This window comes from Microcebus murinus, chromosome 6 (assembly GCF_040939455.1).
Source record: "Microcebus murinus isolate Inina chromosome 6, M.murinus_Inina_mat1.0, whole genome shotgun sequence".
NCBI classification, from domain to species: Eukaryota; Metazoa; Chordata; class Mammalia; order Primates; family Cheirogaleidae; genus Microcebus; species Microcebus murinus.
In genome coordinates, this window is record NC_134109.1 from 59,442,826 (window position 1) to 59,467,223 (window position 24,398).

General features: G+C 35.1%; 1 protein-coding gene across 5 annotated transcripts in view; it reads right to left on the reverse strand.

Moving 5' to 3' along the window:
• The window catches only part of PRORP (protein only RNase P catalytic subunit), a 133,332-nt gene that overhangs the window by 71,871 nt on the left and 37,063 nt on the right, over window positions 1-24,398 (reverse strand). For all 5 annotated transcript variants that reach the window (XM_076004101.1, XM_076004099.1, XM_076004102.1 and 2 more), the window contains one exon: window positions 19,278-19,385. In XM_076004101.1, the coding sequence (XP_075860216.1) occupies window positions 19,278-19,385 (108 nt within the window). The remainder of the gene's footprint in view (window positions 1-19,277; window positions 19,386-24,398) is intronic.

Below are 24,398 nucleotides of genomic sequence, written 5' to 3' on the forward strand. Positions count from 1 at the left end.
GATTGCTTGAGCCCAAGAGTCTGAGGTTACAGTGAGCTATGATCATGCTACTACTGCACTCTAACACAGGCAACACAGAGAGACCATGTTTCAAAAAATAAAAGAAATGAAAGAATTTTGTACAAGACAAGGCATTATGTACTGCCAGAAGGTAAGGACATGCTTAAACACAAATAAAAAAGCACCTACAATGATGGCAGAGGAGCCAACAAAAAGCTTGCAGTGGCCAAGGTTGGAACAATTTGAACAAAAAAGGTATATTAGATTATAACTCAAAGTATTAAAAGTAATATCCACAAGTCCATACTGCTATAAATAAATGATTATAAATAAGCCAATGGGGGAGAACAGACAAATTTCCTGTGCAGAAGAATTCCAAATAATTTACATATTAATAAACACTTGCCCTCAAGGAAGTAGAGCATAACTCTGCCAGCTATTGTGGCAGCTATTATGTACTCTTCCTGCACATAGTGACTTCCTTCTGAAGAGTATAGGATAGAAAGGGGGAAAAAAGAGTAACTTTTCAGTGGAGAAACTGCAAAGCCAGGTGATCAAGGTTAACAGCAACAGTGATAAGTCATGGTTATAGTAAGTACTTTTTTTTTTTTTGAGATATCTCAGTATAGTTTTTATTTGCATTTTTCGTTTTTTAAAAATTTTTTTATTTGAGGAAATTATGGGGGTACAAACATTTTGGTTACATGTTATGACTTTGCCACATCCCAACCATGATTTGAGACGTGACCTTTCCCCCCTTCAATGCTCATCATGTCCATTAGTTGTGAGTTTACTGACCCCAACCCCCCTATCGCCCAAGAATATTACTACTGTGTGAGCACCTTAGTGTTGATCAGTCAGTGCCAGTTTGATGGCAAGTACATATGGTGCCTATTCTTCCATTCTTGTGATACCTCGCTTTGGAAGATGGGCTCAAGCTCTATACAGGAAAATATAAGAGGTGCTAGAGGTTTTTTATAATTGAGTAGTATTTCATTGTATACATACACCATATTTTATTAATCCACTCATGGATTGACAGGCACTTGGGTTGTTTCCACATGCTTGCTATAGTGAATTGTGCTGCCATAAACATTCGAGTGCAGATGTCTTTATTATACAATGACTTTTGTTGTTTTGGGTAGGTGCCTAACAGTGCTATTGCCGGATCAAATGATAGTTCTATTTGTAGCTCTTTGAGGTATCTCCAAATTCTTTTCTACAGAGGTTGCATTAATTTGCAGTCCCACCAGCAGTGTAAGAATATTCCTATCTCTCCACATCCTCACCAGCATTTGTTGCTTTGGGATTTTTTGATAAAGGCCAATCTTACTGGAGGTAGGTGATATCTCATTGTGGTTTTGATTTGCATTTCCCTAATGATTAGAGATAGTAAGTACTTTTGATAAGATGTGATGAGAATGGCACTTTACCTCTGTGCTCTTCTTCCCCTAAACCCACAGTCTAAAATAAATAAATAAAAATCCCAATTGAGAGACATTTTACAAAATACTTGACCAGTACTCCTCAAAACAGTCAAGGTCATCAAAACCAAGGAAAATCTGAGAAACTGTCACAGCAATGAGGAGCCTAAAGAGACATAATGACTAAATGTAATGTGGTATCCTGGATGGGATTCTGCAATAGGAAAAGGTCAGTGGGTAAAAAAAGGAAATCTGGATAAAGTATGGACTTCAGTTAATAATAATGTATCAATATTGGTTCATTAATTTTGACAAATGTACCATACTAATATGTTAATAATAGAAAAAACTGGGTGGAAACAGGCCAAGCACAGAAAGACAATTAATATTCTCACTAACATGTAGGAGCTAAAAAAGTAGATCTAATGAAAATAGAAAGTAGACTGGTGGTTACCAGAGTCTGGGAAGAGTTAGGGGAAAGGAGGGCGAGAAAAGAAAGGCTGGAAAAAGAAGTTGATTGTTTGAATTAATAAAAACAATGAATTAATAAAATGAATATTGTTTGGGATGATTCAAGTACATTATATTATTGTGTTCTTTATTTCTATTATTATTACATTGTAATATATAATGAAATCATTATACAACTCACTGTAGGTTTGGGACCCCTGATTTAACAGACATCAAAGGCAATTCTTACACTGGAACTTACACAAGTACCTCTTCAAAGTGCCTACTACATAGCAGGAATATTAGGGATATGTGCTTTTTAAAAAGACTTTTAAAAAAACTACAATGAAATTATAATTTTTAAAAACAAGGTCTAGCACTACTGTGGATTACTATGGATATGAAGTGAAATATCAACTTACCCATTTTCCAAAAGGGTCAAAGGGCATGAGTCTTGCTATCAAGCCTTTTGACCAACTTCATAGCATTAGTGATACTGTTCAGTATTGTCAGAGGCTTGTCTCAAGCGTACACACTGTTCTGACTCCTTTACTGCCAATGCTTACACAATCCATTCACCCGGTATACCAAGAATGTTGTGAATAGCACTCAAAGTACCCACATGGCCCTGCCCAGTGAGTGCCCACAGGAGATACCCTTTTGGTTTCAATATCAGGAATAATGGTCCTTTCTCTAAGCAATTTGTTTCCATTTAATCTAATGAATTATGTGAATCCTATAAATTTGTAAGGCTAACAGTAGAAATATCTCCCTTGGAAGATTCTATCAGGCAACCTTCTCACTCTCCAAAGTTCTGATATCTCTTCTGTCCCTGCTCTTACCCCAGCCTCCTTTGAGAATCTCTTTAGATGAGATGCTTATGAAGGGAGTGTGGAGTGCTTATAAATGATGTGCAAAAAGATGAAAGTATGAGCCCCTACCCTTAAATGATCATGCTTTTCATCAAGTTTGTTCACAGAATTTACAGCCAAATCAATAGAACACTTCATAGTATGCATTTTGTGCACCAGCCTCAAACTATTATTTTCCTGTTTATATTGCCTTTGCATTCTATTCTTACTTTTATTTTCTTTTATCTTATTTTAAATTTATTTTATTTTCTGTATTGTGTATATTATTATAACCATCTTATATCTTTTATAAAACAAAATGGGATAAAAATCATCTATAAATGAGGAGTATCCAGTTGGTGGGAGGTAAATACTCTAAGGAACTATATATATATATATGTATATAAAATCTCCTTCCTAATATTATCTGGAAAAAAAGCCATGTATGAATTACTGCAAGAAAACAACAAGATCTGAATAGATCCTATTTCATTGGGAGAAAAATCAGCCTTTATAATAGGGAAAAGAGGGAAACAGTAACTTTTTTAAAAGGAAAAAAATGCTCTTTTAAAATAAATGTTACCATGAAATTAATAGTTAGTAAAATATTACCACATAATTAGGTAAGAATAATTTATATAGCTTCAAAAAAAGTTTAAGTAAATTTATTAATCACTCTGAATCACTGCTTAACTTACTTACTTAACAAATATTTTTAAAATTTCTTGGTTACAGTGGGTATATTTTCATAGGTGGCCTCTTCCTACTACATTTCCTAGGAGGATGTTTTAAAATACTGTCATAGAAGCAAGATACACACAATAATGACTCACAAAGACAATCTCACCGCACCCCAAGTAATTATTGCACAGACATTTATCAGTGATACACTAAGCCTGGGAATCAACTTGCCATTAAGATTTTGCCAGAGAGATAACAGATAATGGAGCGTGGCAACGCAGTGTTCTTAACAATGCTGTTCTAAGACACCCTGACCACAGATAACTTGACTAATACAATTGGGGAAACTTCATTTCAAACACCATGCAAAACGTACCTTTCTAGGACATCTGAAAAGAAAGGAATATGAAGCCAAATTCATTACAGAAATTTTGCCTGGCTTCATTCATGTTTCTACTTACACCCTTGCTCACTTCACTAAAAACCCACCTAATCTATCTGACCATTCATTCTCTTTTTTTTTTTTTTTTTTTTTGAGACAGAGTCTCACTTTTTTGTCCAGGCTAGAGTGAGTGCCGTGGCGTCAGCCTAGCTCACAGCAACCTCAAACTCCTAGGCTTGAGCGATCCTTCTGCCTCAGCCTCCCGAGTAGCTGGGACTACAGGCATGAGCCACCATGCCCGGCTAATTTTTTATATATATATCAGTTGGCCAATTAATTTCTTTCTATTTATAGTAGAGACGGGGTCTCGCTCTTGCTCAGGCTGGTTTTGAACTCCTGACCTTGAGCAATCCGCCCGCCTCGGCCTCCCAAGAGCTAGGATTACAGGCGTGAGCCACCGCGCCCGGCCTCATTCTCTTTATTATCGGTTAGTACATGAAAGAATAATCCTGAGTGGTGCCTACTATTTCAGCAGTCACATAACAAAACAGAACTCACTCTGTCAAGCAGGAGGAATGGATGGAGTGATACGTGACAAAAAGTAATAGTTAGCTTGGTATTGTATGACTTAAGGCAATGTGACTTCCCAGTCAAGCCAACAAAAATGAATAGTAAGAAAAAAAAAAAAACCCCAGGAATCATTCTTTGTGTTTTTTGGTGAATTCTGGATTGGCATCCACTAATGCCCATTTATTTCCCCAAGTCACTTATATCACCCTTGACTAGCCAGATGTAACTTCTTAAAAGTAAGGAGTCAAGATTAGATTTACTTTTTCCTCCATGTAACAAGTTTATAAATTAGAGAACTCTTACCAGCCCTTCCTAAACCCTAATGACTTAGGATTAAATGCTGCTACTACTGTATTTCCCGAAAATAAGACCTACCCATAAAATAAGCCCTAGCAGGATTTCTAAGCATTTGTGCAATATAAGCCCTACCCCAAAAATAAGACCTAGTGATGGGCATGGCTACGCAACATATCTGCACAAACCATGCATTTCGTCTTGGAGTGGTAAAGACAAGCAGCCCTGCCCTTCTCATTTGCCCCGTGAGAGTTCTATTGCGGGACATGAGAGATTGGGGCCAATGGTTTTAAAGGAAATAAAGTGCAAGAAATTCAGAATGGAATTTGAGGTTTGGAGAGTTATGATGATGTCCAGAAGAAGACAACTTACTATATTTGAATAAATGTAGATTGTTGTATTGTACTTAAAAAAAATAACACATCCCCTGAAAATAAGCCCTAGCATGTCTTCTTGAGGAAAAATAAATATAAGACCCTGTCTTATTTTTAGGGAAACATGGTAGATTAGCTGTTTTAATATTTACAGTCCAAGTTTATTATTTCCATTGATTTATTCTTTTTTCAGATCTTAGTCCCATGAATCCACACTAACAGTGACTTGGTTCCCTAGGGAGAAACAAGCAATTTCATTGCTTTTAATATTCTACGTAATTACTTTTAGTCTCAGGATTTTTCCAATTATCGCTTTCTCCTTGGGCTACTTAACACATATATATATTTTTAAGATCATATTCTAGGTAAATTAAACTAACACAATGCTAATTTAACTCCTTGATAACATAACTATTAGTTATGGAAACATGACAAACTTCTATTTTGAAAATGGAAGAAGAATATCACTTAGGACCAAGTTCCAGTTCCTTAAAATGAGTTTCACATATTTAGTTAAAAAAATAGATTTCCACTCTAAGAGTCATTAAGAGACCAATCTGGCTTCTAAAATTGCTAGTTTTTGTAAAGGAGTATGAGTGCCCTTCTGATAAAACATTTTTATATAATAGTGTTTCTCAAAATATGGTCTCTGGACATTCACCATCAGCATTACATGGGAACTTTTTAGAAATGCAAATTCTCAACCCCACCTGGACCTTCTGAATCAGGAACTCTGGGTGTGAGACTAGCAAGCCCTCCAAGTCATTCTGATGCACAGTCAAGTTTGAGAATCAATATTCTACAGTATAGCAGAAACATTACTATGTAAGTTTACACAATTATAAAGTTCAGTTTCTTATCTTAAAAATATGTGTGAGTTTTTAAAAAAGAACTGTGATAAGTACTTGTAAAATATATAATTGTATAAAGTAAAAAGTGACTCATCATAGAGGGGTTATGGGTGGGTAAACTCACAACTAATGAACATGGCCACTGGCCATGCAGTTAGACTACCTGGGCATAAATCTTGACTCTGTCCCTTACTGGTTGTGAGATCCTTGCCAACTTACTTAACCTCTCTGGGTCTCAATTTCTTCATTTGCAAAATGAGGATAATAATGCTTTTCTTCAGGATTAAATGAGATAATTTAAGTAAAGTATACACAGTAACTGTTTAATAAATATCAATGATCATAATGATAAATGCACTTTAAATGCTATCATTTGTTTTTCAATCTCATCAGGCCAACTTTTAAGGTACAATATAAAACAGGTTTTTTGTTTTAAACAAAGATGTTTAAATCAGATAATTATAAAGTCACTCAAAGGTAAACATATTAACACTAAAACCAGCTGGATGTTCCAGGAGAGGGGCTATTTCTATTTAATATTTGTTTCTCTTGCATCTGTCTCAGTGCTTAGCTCCTATTAATAATATAAGTTTATAGAATTTAACTGGTAAACAGTTTAGCAATGCAATATGGGCCAATGAAGAACCCAACCATATTTATTTGCCATTTTTAGATATTCTGAGCACATAACTATTTATAAACCGGAGCCTCTTGGTAGGCGACAGCATGAATGACATTAGTATTGAAATCAGAAAATGTGTGTAAAAATTAACCTAGTTCTGAGTAAATCAAGGAAACTGGGTTAGAATTTAATCCAGAAATAATTAGGTTAATAAATTATTTGTATAACTGCTAGCCTTAAAAACACAATAAGAACCACCTTTTAAATTCTATTGGAAAAAAACTGTTAGCCAGCTGACCAAAATTAAGAAAATGTTTAGAAGTTATTTCCAGTCACCTATCATTTCCAATCATTAGTAAGGAACAAAACTTCAGATGAAAGTAAATTCGGAAAAATGATAGATTTTTTTGATTCTAGATTTCAGTACAGAAAAAAAAAATCACTCAGCGGTGGTATGCAGCTACTTGGGAAGCTGAGGTGGGAGGATCACTTAAGCTCAGGAGTTTGAGTCCTGCCTGGGCAACATGGCAAGACCTCATCTCTATTAAAAAAAAATTATACACAAAAAATACTAAACAATGTGCAACATTTGGGGGATGGACACGCTTGAAGCTCTTACTCGAGGGGGGCATGGACAATATATGTAACTTTAACACTTGTACCCCCATAATATGCTAAAATAAAAAAAAAGAGAAAGGAAAAAAAATACTAAACAGCATCTCAGAGCTAACATGAGAGCAGTATGTTTCTCAAAGTCAATAGCAGCAGCATGACACCCAAGTTTGGGGACACAAGAAACAAGACAGTTGACCTCTAAAGCTAGTCCTTAAAAGGACAATTATGTGGATTTAAAAGTTATGTATTTAAAAGTTAAGGAGGTATAATAAAAATTCTACTTCAATATTTAACATTTGTTGTTGTAAACAACATAAGGTATTTATATGTTTCCTTGCTGCTTTAACATTATTGAAACATAATTTCAAGCACAGCTGGTGACAAACTCCATAACATTTCTATACTTTGGGCAAAAAAATACGCCCAGGATTATATGCACACAAAAACATTGAGCATAGTTTATTGTATCTTAGGTGCTTTATGGTATTGAAACTTTTACAAGAGGTTATGTAAATCAATAGAAAGAAATCAAATAACTTGAGTAGCAGAAAAAAAAAATTAGAACTCACTGCTGAGTAAACTCTCTGCCAAATGACCTTTAATAGCTAATACCCTTGCCTCCATTTTCTCTCCCTATAGTAAAACCAACTAAGAGATGGCAATCAAAACAAATTCTACAGTGTTTCCACCAAACTACTTTCTATTCAATGCCCCAAGCATGCTGTAAGAATGAAAGCATTCAGTGCTGATGTCTGGCCATAATTCTTTTAAATTACATTATAAATTTTCATTCTGCTGAAGCCATTTTAACCAATTCTCAGTTATCTATAGAAATAGGGAACAGAGTTTTGAACAGCTAGCAAGATTAACTAAAATGATGTGCTTTTTTCCTCCTATATACCCTCTATTAGAGGAGCTTATGAACATTGAAAATCCAAAATGCAAGCTGCAAAAGGTACAAGGAACAAAAGCATTAGGATTGAATCATGTGTAGGTGTGGGGGAGGGGAGAGAATAACTGAGAAAACATAGCATAATAAGCTTTCCACTTTATATCCTTCTGTTTTCTTTTTTATATATAATAATTATTTTATTAATTATTTTTATTAAGCTCCTACTGTGCCTAATTTATAAATTAAATTTTATCACAAGTATGCATGTACAGTATAGGAAATATCAGTATATACAGGGTACAGTACTATCCAAGATTTCAGGCACCCAGTGGGGAAAAGGGGGGGAATACCATATACATTATTTATTTATTTATGTACTTTTTAAACCACAACCAAAGCTTATAATACATTGTAACCACTTCCTTAAAACAGACCTAGTGTTTGCCATGCCAACTGATGGCCTCAAATCTAGTGATATTCCCATGATGACAGCGGAAGGCTTGTTTTGAGGATGGGAATTCTAAATTGGGTCATAACATATTGTTTGTAAGCCTCACTTTCACCAACACTGTATACAGACAAAAGTATGTACAGTAAGGAGACACATGCCCCACACTGGGCCGCAGGAAACAGAAATACTTATGAGAAATCAACCATCCAAACAAATGGGGTCCATTTGTCAGAGATTTGCCCAGTTAACTCTATCCTTCTGTTTTCTAAGTGAAAAGTTAGTATGCTATTCCTGTCCCCTCAAGGCAATCACTAATTATTAATTATGACTTTCTGAAAAGAAAAACTAATTTCTTAAAATGAAAGTTGTGAAAATAAGTGTAAAGTATGAGTCATGGAGACTTTTAGAATTCCCTCCCTGATCATCCTAGGAAGAATGATCAACAAAAGCATCAGCTCTTGCCACATATATGTACAGTGAAGGGACTTGATACTGAAGAAAAGAATCCAGGCAAAGACAATTGGCATTGCCATGTTAAAACTCATTTCTATTTCTTGGGCTAGACTTGACAATTGTAACAAGCATGACATCAGCAACATCAGTGTGGCAGTCATTAGAGTTGTTCAAAATGACTAATTCTCTCTCTTTTCAGGCACATAGTAGGATTGTCTTCCCTGTCCTATTGAACTCAGGTGTGCCCATGTAACTTGTATTAGCTGCTAATAAAATATGAGCAGAAACGATGGGTATCATATCAGAGAACAGAAGCTTTACAGGCCAGTGGATACTTCATCAGCTTCCCTTTTCCCTTGTCACTGTGACTGGTAATATTTCAGAGTTATTCTGGATCATGGAATAAGGATGATGATGAAAGATGACCCTCAATAGGCCTGAAGCATGAACAAGAAATAATGTTATTTTAAGTCACTGACATTTTGGATCATTTACTACTGCAGTATAACCTAGCCTATCCTGACTAATCTTTATTTTCTCTATACTGCCCATATATTTGTTACTTAGTTACTTTACAGAGTAATCACCATTTACTTGATGACTCAAGTTTAGATTCTAAGCACCAGTGCAAAAAGAATGAAGACCCAAAACTGATAAAACTGAAAGAGTAAAGACTGTCAGTTATTTAAATTAGGAGACTATATACATCCTAAAAAACTACCAAGCTTTTATTTCTACAAAGTTACAGCCATGGACAATAAGTACACTCACAAGGTTTTGTTGTTTTGTTTTTTCCTTTTAAATTTATTGGACTATGTTTAAGCCGGGCATGGTGGCTCATGCCTGTAATCCTAGCACTCTGGGAGGCCGAGGCGGGCGAAACCAGCCTGAGCAAGAGCGAGACCCCGTCTTTACTATAAATAGAAAGAAATTAATTGGCCAACTAATATATATATATATACACACAAATAATTAGCCGGGCAGGGTGGCGCATTCCTGTAGTCCCAGCTACTTGAGAGACTGAGGCAGGAGGATCGCTTGAGCCCAGGAGTTTGAGGTTGCTGTGAGCTAGGCTGATGCTACGGCACTCACTCTAGCCTGGGCAACAAAGCAAGACTCTGTCTCAAAAAAAAAAAAAGAACTTAATCTTCATTTAAGACACCAAGAGGTTAAGTAACTTAGCTTAGGTCACAAAGCTAGCAAGTGACGTAAGTTGCCAAGAGTAAAACTTGAAGAGTCTTTTATAGTGACGCTTGAAAAGCAGATGTTACCTCTAACAGGTTACACAGTACTGTATACCCATTCATTGTTTTCATTAATTCACTAAGCACTGTGCTTACTGAGTACTCGTGCAAAGCCCTTTTCTTAGTGCTGAGGATTCAACAGTGAGCAAGATACACAAGCTCTACAATCTCAGTACACTTACATTCTAATGGGAGAGACTGATAAAGCAAACAAAGAAAGGTATAAGAGTAAGTGCAGATAGTAAGTGCTATGCTGGACCCAAGTTATCTATTTCTGTGAAATAAGCCACTCCAAAACTTGGATTAAAATAACTATTTATTTCTCACAATACTTTGGGTTGGCTATTTGGGTTAGGCTCAGCAGGATGGTTCTGTACCACATGGTAATGGCTGGGCTCATTCATGTGTTCACAATCAGTTGGCAGGTTACCTGGAGGCTGTCTGGTCCTAGATGACCTTATTCACAAGTTTGGGGCCTCAGCTAGGATGGCTAGTCTCAGTCTGTCTCTGTCTCAGTGTCTGTCTCTGTCTCTCTGTGTCACATCTCATTCTCAAGAAAACTAACCTGGGCTTATTCACAAGGTGGTAGCTCCTAGAGAGTGATAGCATAAGCTGTACGGCTTCTTGAGTCCTTCCTTGAAAGTCCCCCAATGTCATTTCAGCCACCTTATACTGGTAAGAGTAAGTCATAAGGCTGGCTCAGATTCAAGAGATGGGGAAATAGACTCCATCTCTTAATGAGAGGTAAAGCAAAGAACCTGTGGCCATTAATCCCCCACAGAAGTAAATAAGGTGCGTGTAACTGAAAATACAGGCAAAAGGAGCTAAGAAGAGTGAGGTTATTTTAGAAGAATCAAGAAAGATCTTTGAGGTGCAATAATGATCCAGCGATTTGAAGACAGAAGAACATTAAAGGTTGAAGGAACAGCAAATACAAAGATCTTGAGGCAAGAACAAGTTTGGTATGTTTGAGGGACAAGAAAAATTCTATTGTGCCTATAATGCAGTGAAAGACCAAGAAAAAAACCATAGATGAGGTTGAAAAGAGAAGTAAAGATCAAATGATGAAAGATACTATATTACTTACTAAGGAATTTGGACTTTATTCTAAGTGTAATGGGAAGTTGTTGAGGCAAGGATGTAAAAGCAAAGAGCCCACCTAGGAGTTTTGATGAGAGATGATGTTAATGAAGATGGAAAGAAGCAACTAGATTATGGGATATATTTGGGGTTATAACCAATAAAACTTGTCAGTCAAATGGATATAGGGCTAGTGAAAAAGAGCAGTTGAGGCTGGATTCCTTGGTTTCTGGCTTGATCAATTTGATGGATGGTGGAGCCAATTATCCACTCACTCCAGATTAAAAAAAAAACACGAATACAATTTAATTTCTACTTCTCCTTAACTATGTAATACTTTTCTTCTAAAGCATTTTTAAGAGTTTGAGTAACATGTTGATGGGGGATGGCTGTTCATAAAAAGAAGTCCATGAATATAAAATTGCTGTAAAAATTAAATTTATATAGAAAGAAATCCAATCCAAGAAAATCTAAAAATATCTTGCAGCAGGTAAAGACGAACCAATATTAGTGCAAGCACTACATAAAGGTTGACTCAAGTGCTATAAAAGGATTCACAGCTAACACTTTTTAAAATTTAGTCATAGTTTCTTCTGAATTATGACATATTCTAGAGAAATGAATGTTACCAAACTATTTTGCAATACTTATTTTAAAAATTCGTATCTTATGCATTTTGGGTAGATATTTTCTTCATTTGGTACTTCAAGCAAATCTTTAAGAGTCATGCATGCACACAAGAATCATTGTTAGTAGACACCAAGATAAACAATATGCATTATTGATTAGATAACATAATCATTAACCTAAACTTGTTTCCATATTCCGATTATTAGCCTAGAGTAATATGCTCAAAGCTTAAAATAGTATCTGACATGAAATAGGTACTCAAGAAACAGTAACTGAATTAATGTCAGAATTCCCTGCCAAGTTGTTATAGCTGTCCTTCTCCAAATATAGGTTATATAATTAATCTGCCAGTCACTCAGAACCCTTTCTTCTTCCTAAAAAACCAAAAAACTAGACTGTTTCCTCTTCTGAAAATTTAGAAAAAAAAATTTTTAAAGTAGGATACACTTTACACTTGAAAAACATCTATAAGATAAATAACAAGACTTATTCTTCCCAGAAGGCTATTTACAGAAGGCCAAACAAATGGATTAGAAAGGTCCAAGGCTAGTCCCTTCTAATCACACTATATTCTAAATTATGTTGGTTTATCATATACCCAAGACTGGACTGTTTCCCTAAGAATACAGACACTGTAAATGCAGGAACTAAAACTATAAAACTCTTAGAAGAAACATAGGCATTAATCTTTATGACCTTAAATTAGGCAATGATTTCTTAGATATGACACCAAAAGTACAGGTGACAAGAAAAAAATAAATTGGACTTCATCAAAATTAAAAACTTCTGCACTTCAAAGGATACCATCAAGAAACTGAAAAGAAAATCCAAAGCATGGGAGAAAATATTTGTAAATCATATATATGATAAAGGCCTAGTATTTGGCATATATATATATATAGTTACTACTCAACAATAAAAAGAAAACCCAATTAAAAAATGGGCAAAGAACTTGAATGGATATTTCTTGAAAGAGATATACAAATGGTCAACAAGCATATTAAAAGATACTTAACATCATGCCTCATTGGGAAATGCAAATCAAAACTACAAGATACCACTTCACACCTACCCTCTAGGATGGCTATAATGAAAAATACAGGTAAGTGTTAGTGAGAAGGTAGAGAAATTGGAACCTTCAGACACTGCTGATGGAAATGAAAAATGGTGCAGCTGCTTTGGAAAACAGTTTAGCAGTTTAAAAGATTAGCATTACCATATGACCCAGTAATTCCACTTCTAGGTATATACCTAAGAGAAATGGAAACATATGTCTACACAAAAACTTGTTTGCAAATGTTCACAAGAGCATTATTCACAATAGCCAAAAAGTGGAACTCAAATGTCCACCAACTACTGAATGAATAAACAATTATTATTTGGCAATCAAAAGGAATGAAGCACTGACTCCTACGACAACATGGGAGGACTTTGAAACTTTATGCTATGTGAAAGTATGAAATGTCTGGAATAGGCAAATCCATAAAGACAGAAAGGTTAGTGGTTGCCAAGGACTATGGGGAAGAAGGAATTAGGAATTACTGCTAATGGGTATGGGGTTTCTTTGGAGAAAATGAAAATGTTCTGGAATTAGACAGTGGTAATGGTTACAAAACTTTGGGAAAACACTAAAAATCAATGAATTGTATACTTTAAAAGGATGAATATTATGGTATGTAAACCAATACAATAAATACAATAAAAGAAAGGAGAAAAAATGTAAACACTAAAGAATTGAGACAGGCTCATGCCTGTAATCCCAGCACTTTGGGAGGCCAAGACAGGAAGATCACTTGAGGCCAGGAGTTTGAGACCAGGCTGGACAACATAGTGAGACCCCCATCTCTAAAAAAAAATTAAAAATTAGTCAGATGTGGTGGCTTGTACATGTAGTCCAAGCTACTGAGGATGCTGAGGTAGGAGGATCACTTGAGCCCAGGAGTTTCAGCCTGGGCAACAGAACAAGACCCTGTTTCTATTAAAAAAAAAAAAAATTGAGACATGACTTGGTGGAGATTCCAAATTATGATAAAAATGAAACCCAGTCACGGACTTTGTGGTCTCTACTTCCATTCAGTATGTCTTGTAGTCATACTTCCTCATTATTAAGATACTAAAAACTATAGGATGAACAATAGATTTAGGAATAAATAATATTTAAAGTTAAAATTTAGGTTAAAATTAAACAGCATATGGAGCTATCAATACAACTAACTCAACTGAGGTGGCAAATAGATGAATAAACGTATCCTGTGTATAGCTAAGTTTGCACATATCCAGGCGGTGATAGCCACCAATAAATACATCTCTAAATGATGGATGGCAAGTTTCTTTTAACATCAATTACAAGATAAACTCAGACTACAGAAAAATTAAAATGTAAAAAAGATGGCTCTGAATATTGAGAAAATAAAATAAATTTGCAACTGGAACTTGCCTTTTTTAGGTCTTTAATCTCTATCACCCTTAAACTGTAGGCTCTGAGATCAAGGTGTGTGATCATAGTGCTACTCCCTAAATAATAAATGCAAAGGTTCTTTTCTCACTAATGAGGTTACAGAGAATAATACTGAATATATAATGAACCACTAAGGGAAAAGGATCAAGAAGAATTATGCAGAGGGTTCATAGGAAGAGCATAAATGATATGGACATCATTCCACAGAAAAAAATCTGGAAACCTCTTCATAGAAAGATGGAAAAAATTCAAGACTCACAGAACTAGAATTACTAATCTTCCTTTTAAATATACTTAAAGGAAATTGTATTGAGAAAAATAATACCAAAAGAGAGTGAAGAATATTTCCTTTGGAACTATTTCATTAAACTTTGTTCCCAAATTTTAAAAATCTGTTTGACCTTAAAAACGGTGGGGGAAAAACCTATCTAAGCCTTTTTTACTGAGCAGACTCATGGCACAGATGTAACTAGTTGAAGCAATCATGTAATAAGCAACCTTGAAGAAATGTGTTATATTTGGGTACTTTTATACACTGTTGGTGGTAGTATAAATTGCTACAATCATTTTAGAAAGCAACTGGCAATATATAATGAAACCTTTAAAATATATATATATATACACCCTTTGACTCAACAGTTCCATTTCTGGGATTATATTCCAAAGAAACCATATAAAATATGCACAGAGATCTTCTTCCAAGTACTACTTATCATATTGAAAAATGGAAAACAACCTCACATGTCCAACAATAGGGAAATGATTTAAAAATTGTGGTATATCCATAAGACACAGAGTATAATACAGTTACTTTAAAATATGTAATCAAGAATGCCTTTTAACTTTTTTCTTTTCATGATATTTAAGATTTTAAATACATACTCTAAAAGAAAATTCAAAAAATAAAAATGAAAACTAGAAATCCTCTCATTCTCCTATGTAGTACTCTCTTCCCACTCCCAAAGGTAACCACTCTCAAGTTTGTGTGTGTGTGTGTGTAAGCTGCTAGAAATTTTCTGGGCACAGACATATAGACTTATCTAACAAACATTTATCTCTATATGGGTAATGTTTTGTTTTTAATACAAGTAAAGCAATATTAAACATGCTGTTTTTCAATTTGCTTTGTACACTTATATTCTGGCTACTGTTCCATATCAGCATATATAGATCTACCTTATTTATTTAAATTGATGTTTCAATATATATCAGGCCTTTTTTTTTTTTTAAAGTTTCTACACGCAGCATTGGTGAATATATACCAGGCCTTAGATTCATAATATTTAGATTTTTCTGCTTACCAATAATGCGATAATTAACATACTTGCATGTACAACTTTATGTACTAGTATGAATAGGTCAGTTTCTACAAGTAGTATTTCAATATTTTAGATATTGAAAGTTGTAGTCAAATCATCCACCAAAAACACTGTACTAAACACTAGCCTCCCTATCTCTCCAAACCATCCTAAACACTGAATACTACCAACTTTTAAACCTCTGCCAATCTAAAACCATTTTAATTTGTATATCTATAATTATGAATGATGTTAAACTATTTTTCCACAGCATGGTTCATCTTTTCCTTATAGACTTATAAGAAATTAGCCCTTTGTCACATCTGTTGTGAACATTTTTTACAGTTTGTTGCTGTCTTTTAACAGTGTATATAATATTTATTTGCTGTCTAGCAAATTTCTCTATTTTTCACTTTAGGGCTCCTGGATTTTATGTATGCTTCAAAAATCCTTCCCATCTCAAATATAAAAATAGTACATATTTTTTTTCTATTTTCCTTTTATAATTTCATTTTTATTGAGAGTTTTCTCAATAACTGTAAATTAAAATGTAGATATATAATTACACAGTTGGAGCTTAACTACATAAAACAATTAAAAAATACTAGAAGGAAATAAAAATTATTGCTGAACGGTAGGATCATATATGGTTTTTTCCCCTGTGCTTTCCAAATTTTCTACATTGAATACACATTACTTTTATAATCAGAAGAAAATAAAATTTCTTAAAACCTTCATATTTAAAACTTTTTCTTATATTTTTGATAGCAGTGGCTTCAATTCCCAATCTATTATCATTTCAGTAACTGACCTAGACTGAGTTTAATATTAAGGCAGAGATTTGTATTTTCTTTTAACTCCATTATCATGGATGACATAACAGGAAAAAATTTTAGGCTGGGCGCGGTGGCTCACGCCTGTAATCCTAGCACTCTGGGAGGCCGAGGTGGGCGGATTGCTCGAGGTCAGGAGTTCGAAACCAGCCTGAGCAAGAGCGAGACCCCATCTCTACTATAAATAGAAAGAAATTAATTGGCCAACTAATATATATATATACAAAAAATTAGCCGGGCATGGTGGCACATGCCTGTAGTCCCAGCTACTCGGGAGGCTGAGGCAGCAGGATTGCTTGAGCCCAGGAATTTGAGGTTGCTGTGAGCTAGGCTGACGCCACGGCACTCACTCTAGCCAGGGCAACAAGCGAGACTCTGTCTGAAAAAAAATAAAAAATAAAAAATAAAAAATAAATAAAAAAAAAATTTTAGAGTCCTATAAAGGTCTGTTGAAAGCAAAAATTATGGTTCCATTTGGGAAGTTCATTTGAATAGCAATCACAATAATAGTTATACCTTTGAAGTACTAACTATGTGCCAAGTGCTTATATGTATTAACTCATTAATTCTTCACAACATCTTTATAATATAGATATTAATATTATTATACCCCCATTTTACAGATTGAGAAACTAGGCAAAGAGAGGTTAAGTAACTTGCTCAAGCCATGCAATCTCACAAGTGGCAGAACTAGGACTGAAACTGAAAGAATATGGCTCCAAAATCCCCATTCTCAATTTCTAAACTAAAATGCCATCTACAGGATGAACAGAAAAAATGGGAGGCTACTTCTGACAACCCAGCAAGTGTTAAAGTGAAGAATGAGAATAAGCCACAAAAGAATTTGTGTGCAGGCCGGGCGCGGTGGCTCACGCCTGTAATCCTAGCTCTCTGGGAGGCTGAGGCGGGCGGATCCTTTGAGTTCAGGAGTTCGAAACCAACCTGAGCAAGAGCGAGACCCCGTCTCTACTATAAATAGAAACAAACTAATTGGCCAACTAATATATATACAAAAAAATTAGCCGGGCGTGGTGGTGCATGCCTGTAGTCCCAGCTACTCGGGAGGCTGAGGCAGAAGGATTGCTTGACGTCAGGAGTTTGAGGTTGCTGTGAGCTAGGCTGACGCCACGGCACTCACTCTAGCCTGGGCAACAAAGTGAGACTCTGTCTCAAAAAAAAAAAAAAAAAAAAAAAAAAAGAATTTGTGTGCAGATTTATCAGAAAAATAAAAAAAAGATAGGTCTATGGGAAATATGATATGCCTTTATTTTTTACAAATTTCTAGCTTTGAAAGGAAGTTTTTTCTTCTTTCTTTATTCAGAGAGTGTCCCTAAGCTGAGTTTCTGAGCAGAGGTTTCCCAACTTTAATACCAGTGCACTGGCACAAGACAACAGTGCTCTAAAGAGCTGAATAAGAACAAATGCTTGTCACATAAATTGTTGCTAACATTAAACTGTTTAATGAGTAAAACCAAAAAGTAGTAGCAGATTCTTATGATTTCACGACTGATCTTTTGTTCTTTGTCTCTTTGTTTGCCTAAATGTGCTAGAATCTTTCAAAGTGTATACAGTTTTCTCTGATAATGCTGGGGACTACATCAACTTCAACATCTTACTTTCCCCCCAAAATCTAGTCCCATTTTGGAGTATATATCTCTGGCAAGCTAATTTTTAGTGTTTTGTGTGAAGCAGAAAGTCAAACTAAACGTAAATGAATATGAAACTTTTTATTTCTCACAGATTAGACTTTCAGAATGAGCCGTCTGATCTTGAGCTCTACCATACATAAATGACAAAAATTCCTCTCTTCTTTTTCTGCTCTGACTTTGTCAATATTACTGCTTCAAAGGCTCCCCTAGGTACATAAGAGCCAAAAATATTTTAAATTTCCTTTGTGATTTTTTTAAAAATAAAGTATTAAAAAAATACATACTTGACCATAAGAATGTAGACACAAACATAAATGAAAGGAATATAAAGAAGTTGCTGTAAATCAAACTTGTCCTTTGTTAGTATTTGTAAGCTTTTCTGAATATAAATGGCCAAACTGGACTACTAACATCTCTGAGGAAAAAGCCTCTATGTTGGCAGCAATTTTTAAGAAATAACACAGTTCAAATACAGATGAATGGCCCTAGATTGCCAACGATAAGAGCCACAAGCCTGAAATGCAGGAGCTCTTTACAATCTATTTTTGAAGATATGACTGTTTTCTAAGGATTTACTGTATAAAATTAGCCTCAATTTTCTAATCTATAAAATATGGATTAAAATAACTGCTCATTGCTGCTATGAAAAATCATGACATTCTTATTAGAAACTACTAGGGCATTTATAAATTGATTAAAACAAATGATTACCTTATGAAAAAAGAACAGCTTAGGTTAATTTATGAACACACACTGTTTGGCCAAAAAAAAATGTTAGTAATGAGTGATTAATATTTCTTAATAATGTATGTTTATAATTTTCAAATACAGGAATATGACCCACAGAGAAATGATAGAATAACCTCAAAGAAAGAGTAAAGGCCTAGAAGGTTAGCTAAAAATTATACAAAAAGGGCAGATCTGGCCCTTTATTACATGGTCTTTCTTTTAATTTCTCACTCTTTTAATTTCTTACTCTCAGGCTTTAAAAGCCAGTTACTTGCCAGAGATGAAAACAGTGAACCTTAGATTGAGCAGCTGGTCGCTGTGGCACCTTTAGGAGCTTAGTTTTAGAGGATGGAAAAACTGGGAGCTAAAAGCCCCAAGGAAAACCACAAATGGGTATACTAAATATTTCTAGAGATGTGGAATAACAAAATAAAGCTTATACTTACAACTTGAGATTCACGAACTTTAGGAAACATTTTGGCAACATTGAGGCCATCGATGACAATATCAAAAGGAGGACAGGATTTTACAAAGTTCTTAAATCTCTTAAGTTCCTAAAAAAGAGAAGTCAGATAAAACATTAAGAATGTAGTAAGGACTTTGTCATAAACACACTGCAATGACTTTTATTATTGTTTTCATAATTCAAACTATTCATCCCTTAAACATACACACACACACACACACACTCTCTCTCTCTCTCTCAAAATGAAATCTGAAAAAGCCAGCATAATGGATATAACGGCCTACAATGATCTGATACACTTTATAATCTCATAGAGCTTTACACTTCACAAAGCACTTTCATATATAATTTCATTTGATCTGTAGCCAGCCTATTGAGACTGCTAAATTGACACACATGATAGTCATGAAGATAATGAAATTTCAAAATCTCTAAGTCCTGTTCTGTAAGCCAAGGAGAAGTTAGCCTCAGATATATCAGCCTACCAGTCTGGTTCTCAATCTCAGGATGCTTGCTCTTATAACCTAGCCATCCTGAGAAAGCCCACGTAGAGGTCACATCAACTACTAGACTGATGAAAGGGAGGGAGATTTCAAGATGGCCCTAGCCCCCATTTGATTATAACAATAGGAGACTAAGCAAGAACCCCCCAACTGAGTCTAGTTAACTCCTAGAACCATGAGAGATGACAACAATAATAATGGTAATATATGATTGTTTTTGTTTTATATCACTACATTTGGGAAAACAGAGAAGGAAAAGAAGGGAATTGTCCCAGGTAAAATTTTCCTATACATGGCTTTTTGTCAGAGGGCACCCTTCAGTCAACATGGCCAGCAGGTGCAACTGGAAATCAAGCAGAAAACTGCAAACTTACTGGTCTGAGGAATCAAAAGACAAGAATCTAGGGCTGGCAGAGTAAGAGGGGGAATGCTAGAAAGGATTCCCACAAAGTCTGCATATAAATCTGCCCAAATCCTTGGCTGACACTTGATCTGTACATGCATGAAGGAGACTCTAAACAGCCCAACAAAAAAGCAACAGCTCAAAGACTTGACAGACCTAAGCAGAGATTTCAGCTGCTACCCACTGCAAGGGAGACAGAGTTTGCAGTTTAAGTCTAACTATGTTTAATAGCCTGCTAAAGCAAAAAATCAATAATCTCCAGAGGAAGAAAACAGAATTCAGAGCCTCTGCAATATATCATTCACAATATTCAACATACAATTAAAAAATAATAAACATGAGAAGTAATAGAAAAATGCGACCTTCAGTCAAGAAAAAAATGTATCAATGGAAATCAATCCAAAGTCTGAAACCACCTATATTAAAATAACTATTTTAGACCCTTTTTGTTTCAATCTATATATCTGAATGACCAAGGGAAACAAAACAAGTACATTAAATTTCTAAAGTTCAAGTTTCACTAATATGATTATTAACATGAAAAAGGTTTCCCCGTACATCTCCAATTTATCATTTGGGTGCTGCTCCTAGAACTACATTATATTCATCTCAGGAGTAATGACAAACTAAGGTAGTTCAATATTTCTGGCAAAATGGACACCTATACAATCAAGAACAACACTAGATAACTTACAAAATCCCCTTCTAGGTCTGATTATTTGATGATGTTAACAGGAATTTTAAGTCCCTTAAAATCATAGAATGTAAAAGGGTATACCTGAGATGGTTAATTTGCAAGGTGAGTCTCAGGAACCTCTGTACAACCGAGAGAATATGTAATAAAATCCCCATCCAAAATCCTGATAACACGTCTGCTGCTAGTGACAGAAAATCCAGATGTCGGGTTGCTTTTCTTTCCCCATTACTAAAGTTCCATTTACTAAGTATGTTACTAATCAGAGATTCTCTTTAATACTTCTGGTGGACCCCCAAGATACTAATTTTTCAAACTAAACATATTTATTTCATTGCATTCAAAAGCCACTGAGTAGACCACGAGGATAATGTATGGCAAAGAAAGAGCCGAGCTACCGAGAAAGCATGCCTAGTAAGGCACAGGGTATCACTAGTATGCAAATTTACCTATTTTGATGGAGGTAAATTCAAATAAAGAACAATTATTTCTTTCTAAAGCTGGGGCTGTACTTGACTGCATATTAGCTAATGATCTGGGGTATGAAAATCCACCAATCTTTTAATCATTTGTTTCCTGGCTATCAATAAAAGTTATTTTAAAAAATATCATTATTCAGATATAATTGATATACCATAAAAATCACCCATTTGAAGGTACAACTCAATTCACAGGTTTATGCACCATCACCACAATCTAATTTTAGAACATTCTGTCACTCTTAGAAGACACTCTGTACTCACTGGCAGTCAATCCCTAACTCCCAGCTCACCACAAAGCAACCACTAATCTACTTTCTGTCTTTACAGATTTGCCTATTTGGGGCATTTCATATAAACTGAATCATACAAATAAATGGCCTTTTGTAAGTGACTTCTTTAACTTAGCATAATGCTTTTTCAAGATTCATCATGCTGTAGCATGAACCAGTACACTTCATTTCTTTTTATTGCCAAATAATATTCCATTGTATGGATATATCATATCTTATTTATCCAGTCATCAGTTGATGGATATTTGGATTGTTACCACTTTTCAGCTATTATGAATAATGTGCTCTCAACAGTTGTGTACAAGTTTTACATAGATGTATGTTTACCTTTATCTTGAAATGGATTTGTCAAGGTATATGGTAACTCTATTTTTAACTTTTTAAGGAATTGTCAGACTGTTTTCTAAACTGGTTGCACCATTTTACTTTCCCAAATGCAATGTATGAAGGTTCCAATTTCTCCACATCCTCATCAACACTTGTTATTGTCTGTTTTTTTTTTATTATAGCCATGCTCATGACTGGGAAGTGGCATCTTGTAGCTTTGATACACATTTGCCTAATGACTAATTGGAGCATCTTTTCATGTGCTCGCTGGCCTAAGGGGAGCTTTTCTTTTCTTTTTCTTTACATATAGGCTTCATAATTCAATGTGTATCTCCTCTAATAATATTTGCAACTTCTATCATCTTTTTCATTTTATACTTTTAAGTTTAAATCTGAAAAGTATATCTGTACAAGAATTGTAAATATTATGACTTTCAATAGGGGTTGTTAACCCAAATGCCTACAGACACCAGGCAGGTAAAATAAATAAGCAAAATGGGGCCAAGTTTAAGAAAATATAACAGAGCAGGCAAAATGATAAACAACAATAGCACAAGAGTCATTGTTCAAAATTTGAGAGGAAGGGGAGGTGTAGAGTATGACGAACTGGAGAATGGAGATCCTTTATAAAGGAGGCAGCCCAGTGCTCAGTCTAGTTGTTGCAACACAAAAACAAAGACCCAGTGTTAGCAGAGTTGATTTTTTGGGGAAAGTTGAAAATCTGACATTTTAAAATACATCAAATAACTTTTTTAAAAAGTAAAAATAACGAAGCTCAAACCAAAAATACATACGGGCTAGATTGTACCCTTAGGCTACAATTTTATAACACACTTACTTGGTCAGTCAATAGATTTTTGCTGAACATCTATAATGTGCCAAGCAATGTTCTAATTCCTAGGAATAGAACACTAAACAAATTCCCTGCCCTCAAGGAGTTTACATAATAGTGGAAGAGATAAGCAATAGCGGGATAACAAATAAACAGATATTTAATTTATGGTAGATGCCTTCAAGAAAAACTAAGCAGGGTAAGGTATTAGCACCATTTTCCCTAGTCCCTTTCTATTTTACATATAGTGAACAGGGAAATGCCTCTGTGATGAGAAGACATTTGAACTGAGACAGGAATGAGGTGAGGAGTAAAACTTTGCTCCCATGGAAAAGAGCCTTCTAGGCAGAAGAAACGACTGCCGAGGCCTTTACTGGATACAACAGAGCTTTCCATGTTTGAGGATTAACAACTAGGCAATTTGGAAGGTGAAAGAATAAAGTCCTTATGCAATTATGTTTTAGTTTAAATTTTAAAAAATCAACACTTGCTGGTTACTACAATATGGTAAAGAGTACAAATGTAAAAACAATTCTAAAACAGTTAATCGAAAGCTTTATTTATTTATTTATTTTCAGACAGATTCTCGCTTTGTTGCCCAGGCTAGAGTGAGTGCCATGGCGTCAGCCTAGCTCACAGCAACCTCAAACTCCTGGGCTCAAGTAATCCTGCTGCCTCAGTCTCCCGAGTAGCTGGGACTACAGGTGTGCGCCACCATACCCGGCTAATTATTTTTCTATATGTACATTAGTTGGCCAATTAATTTCTTTCTATTTTATAGTAGAGACAGGGTCTCGCTCTTGGTCAGACTGGTTTCGAACTCCTGACCTCGAGCAATCCTCCCGCCTCGGCCTCCCAGAGTGCTAGGATTACAGGCGTGAGGCACCGCGCCTGACCAATCGAAAGCTTTAAATTCTTTACCATATACAACCTCTTATTAGACATAATGAAGCAGAACTGCTATTTGTTGTTTTGTTATTACCTAATCATAAATGAATCATAAAAGAGAAATTTTAAAATCGCACTTTACACACTACACATGACACGAGCTCTAGAATAGAAGTGACTCTAGCACCTGCTGTCAAAGGCTGACTTCTTAAGTATAAAATGACTCTGACAACACATGTGGCAGTAGAACTTGACTCTTCTGTGTATTTCTCCTCTTACATTATATGAGAAAACTAATAGGTTAAGCAAGGGATTTTTCTCAATAAATTATATGCAGAGAGATGCTAAAAATTCTTTTTTATCTTTTTACTTAGAAGAGGTTAAAACTTTTCAATTTTTTTGGAATGATGGTCCATGTTCATGATAGTTTGCTTCTATTCTGAGACTGATATAAGTCTCACCAAATTAGAAAAAGATCTTTCTCATTTATTTAGCTAGTGTCCTAATCTAGAATAGCAACTAAGAGGAAATAGGAGGAATACAATAATGCAAAACTCAAGACTTAAAAGCATAAAAGGAACTCATCTTAAGATGCTAACTATATCCAATGTACTGCAAATACCAGATATTTTCTAAGGATAAGAGAGGAAATAGTCAAATAATTAGCTTTAGTCATAGTGGG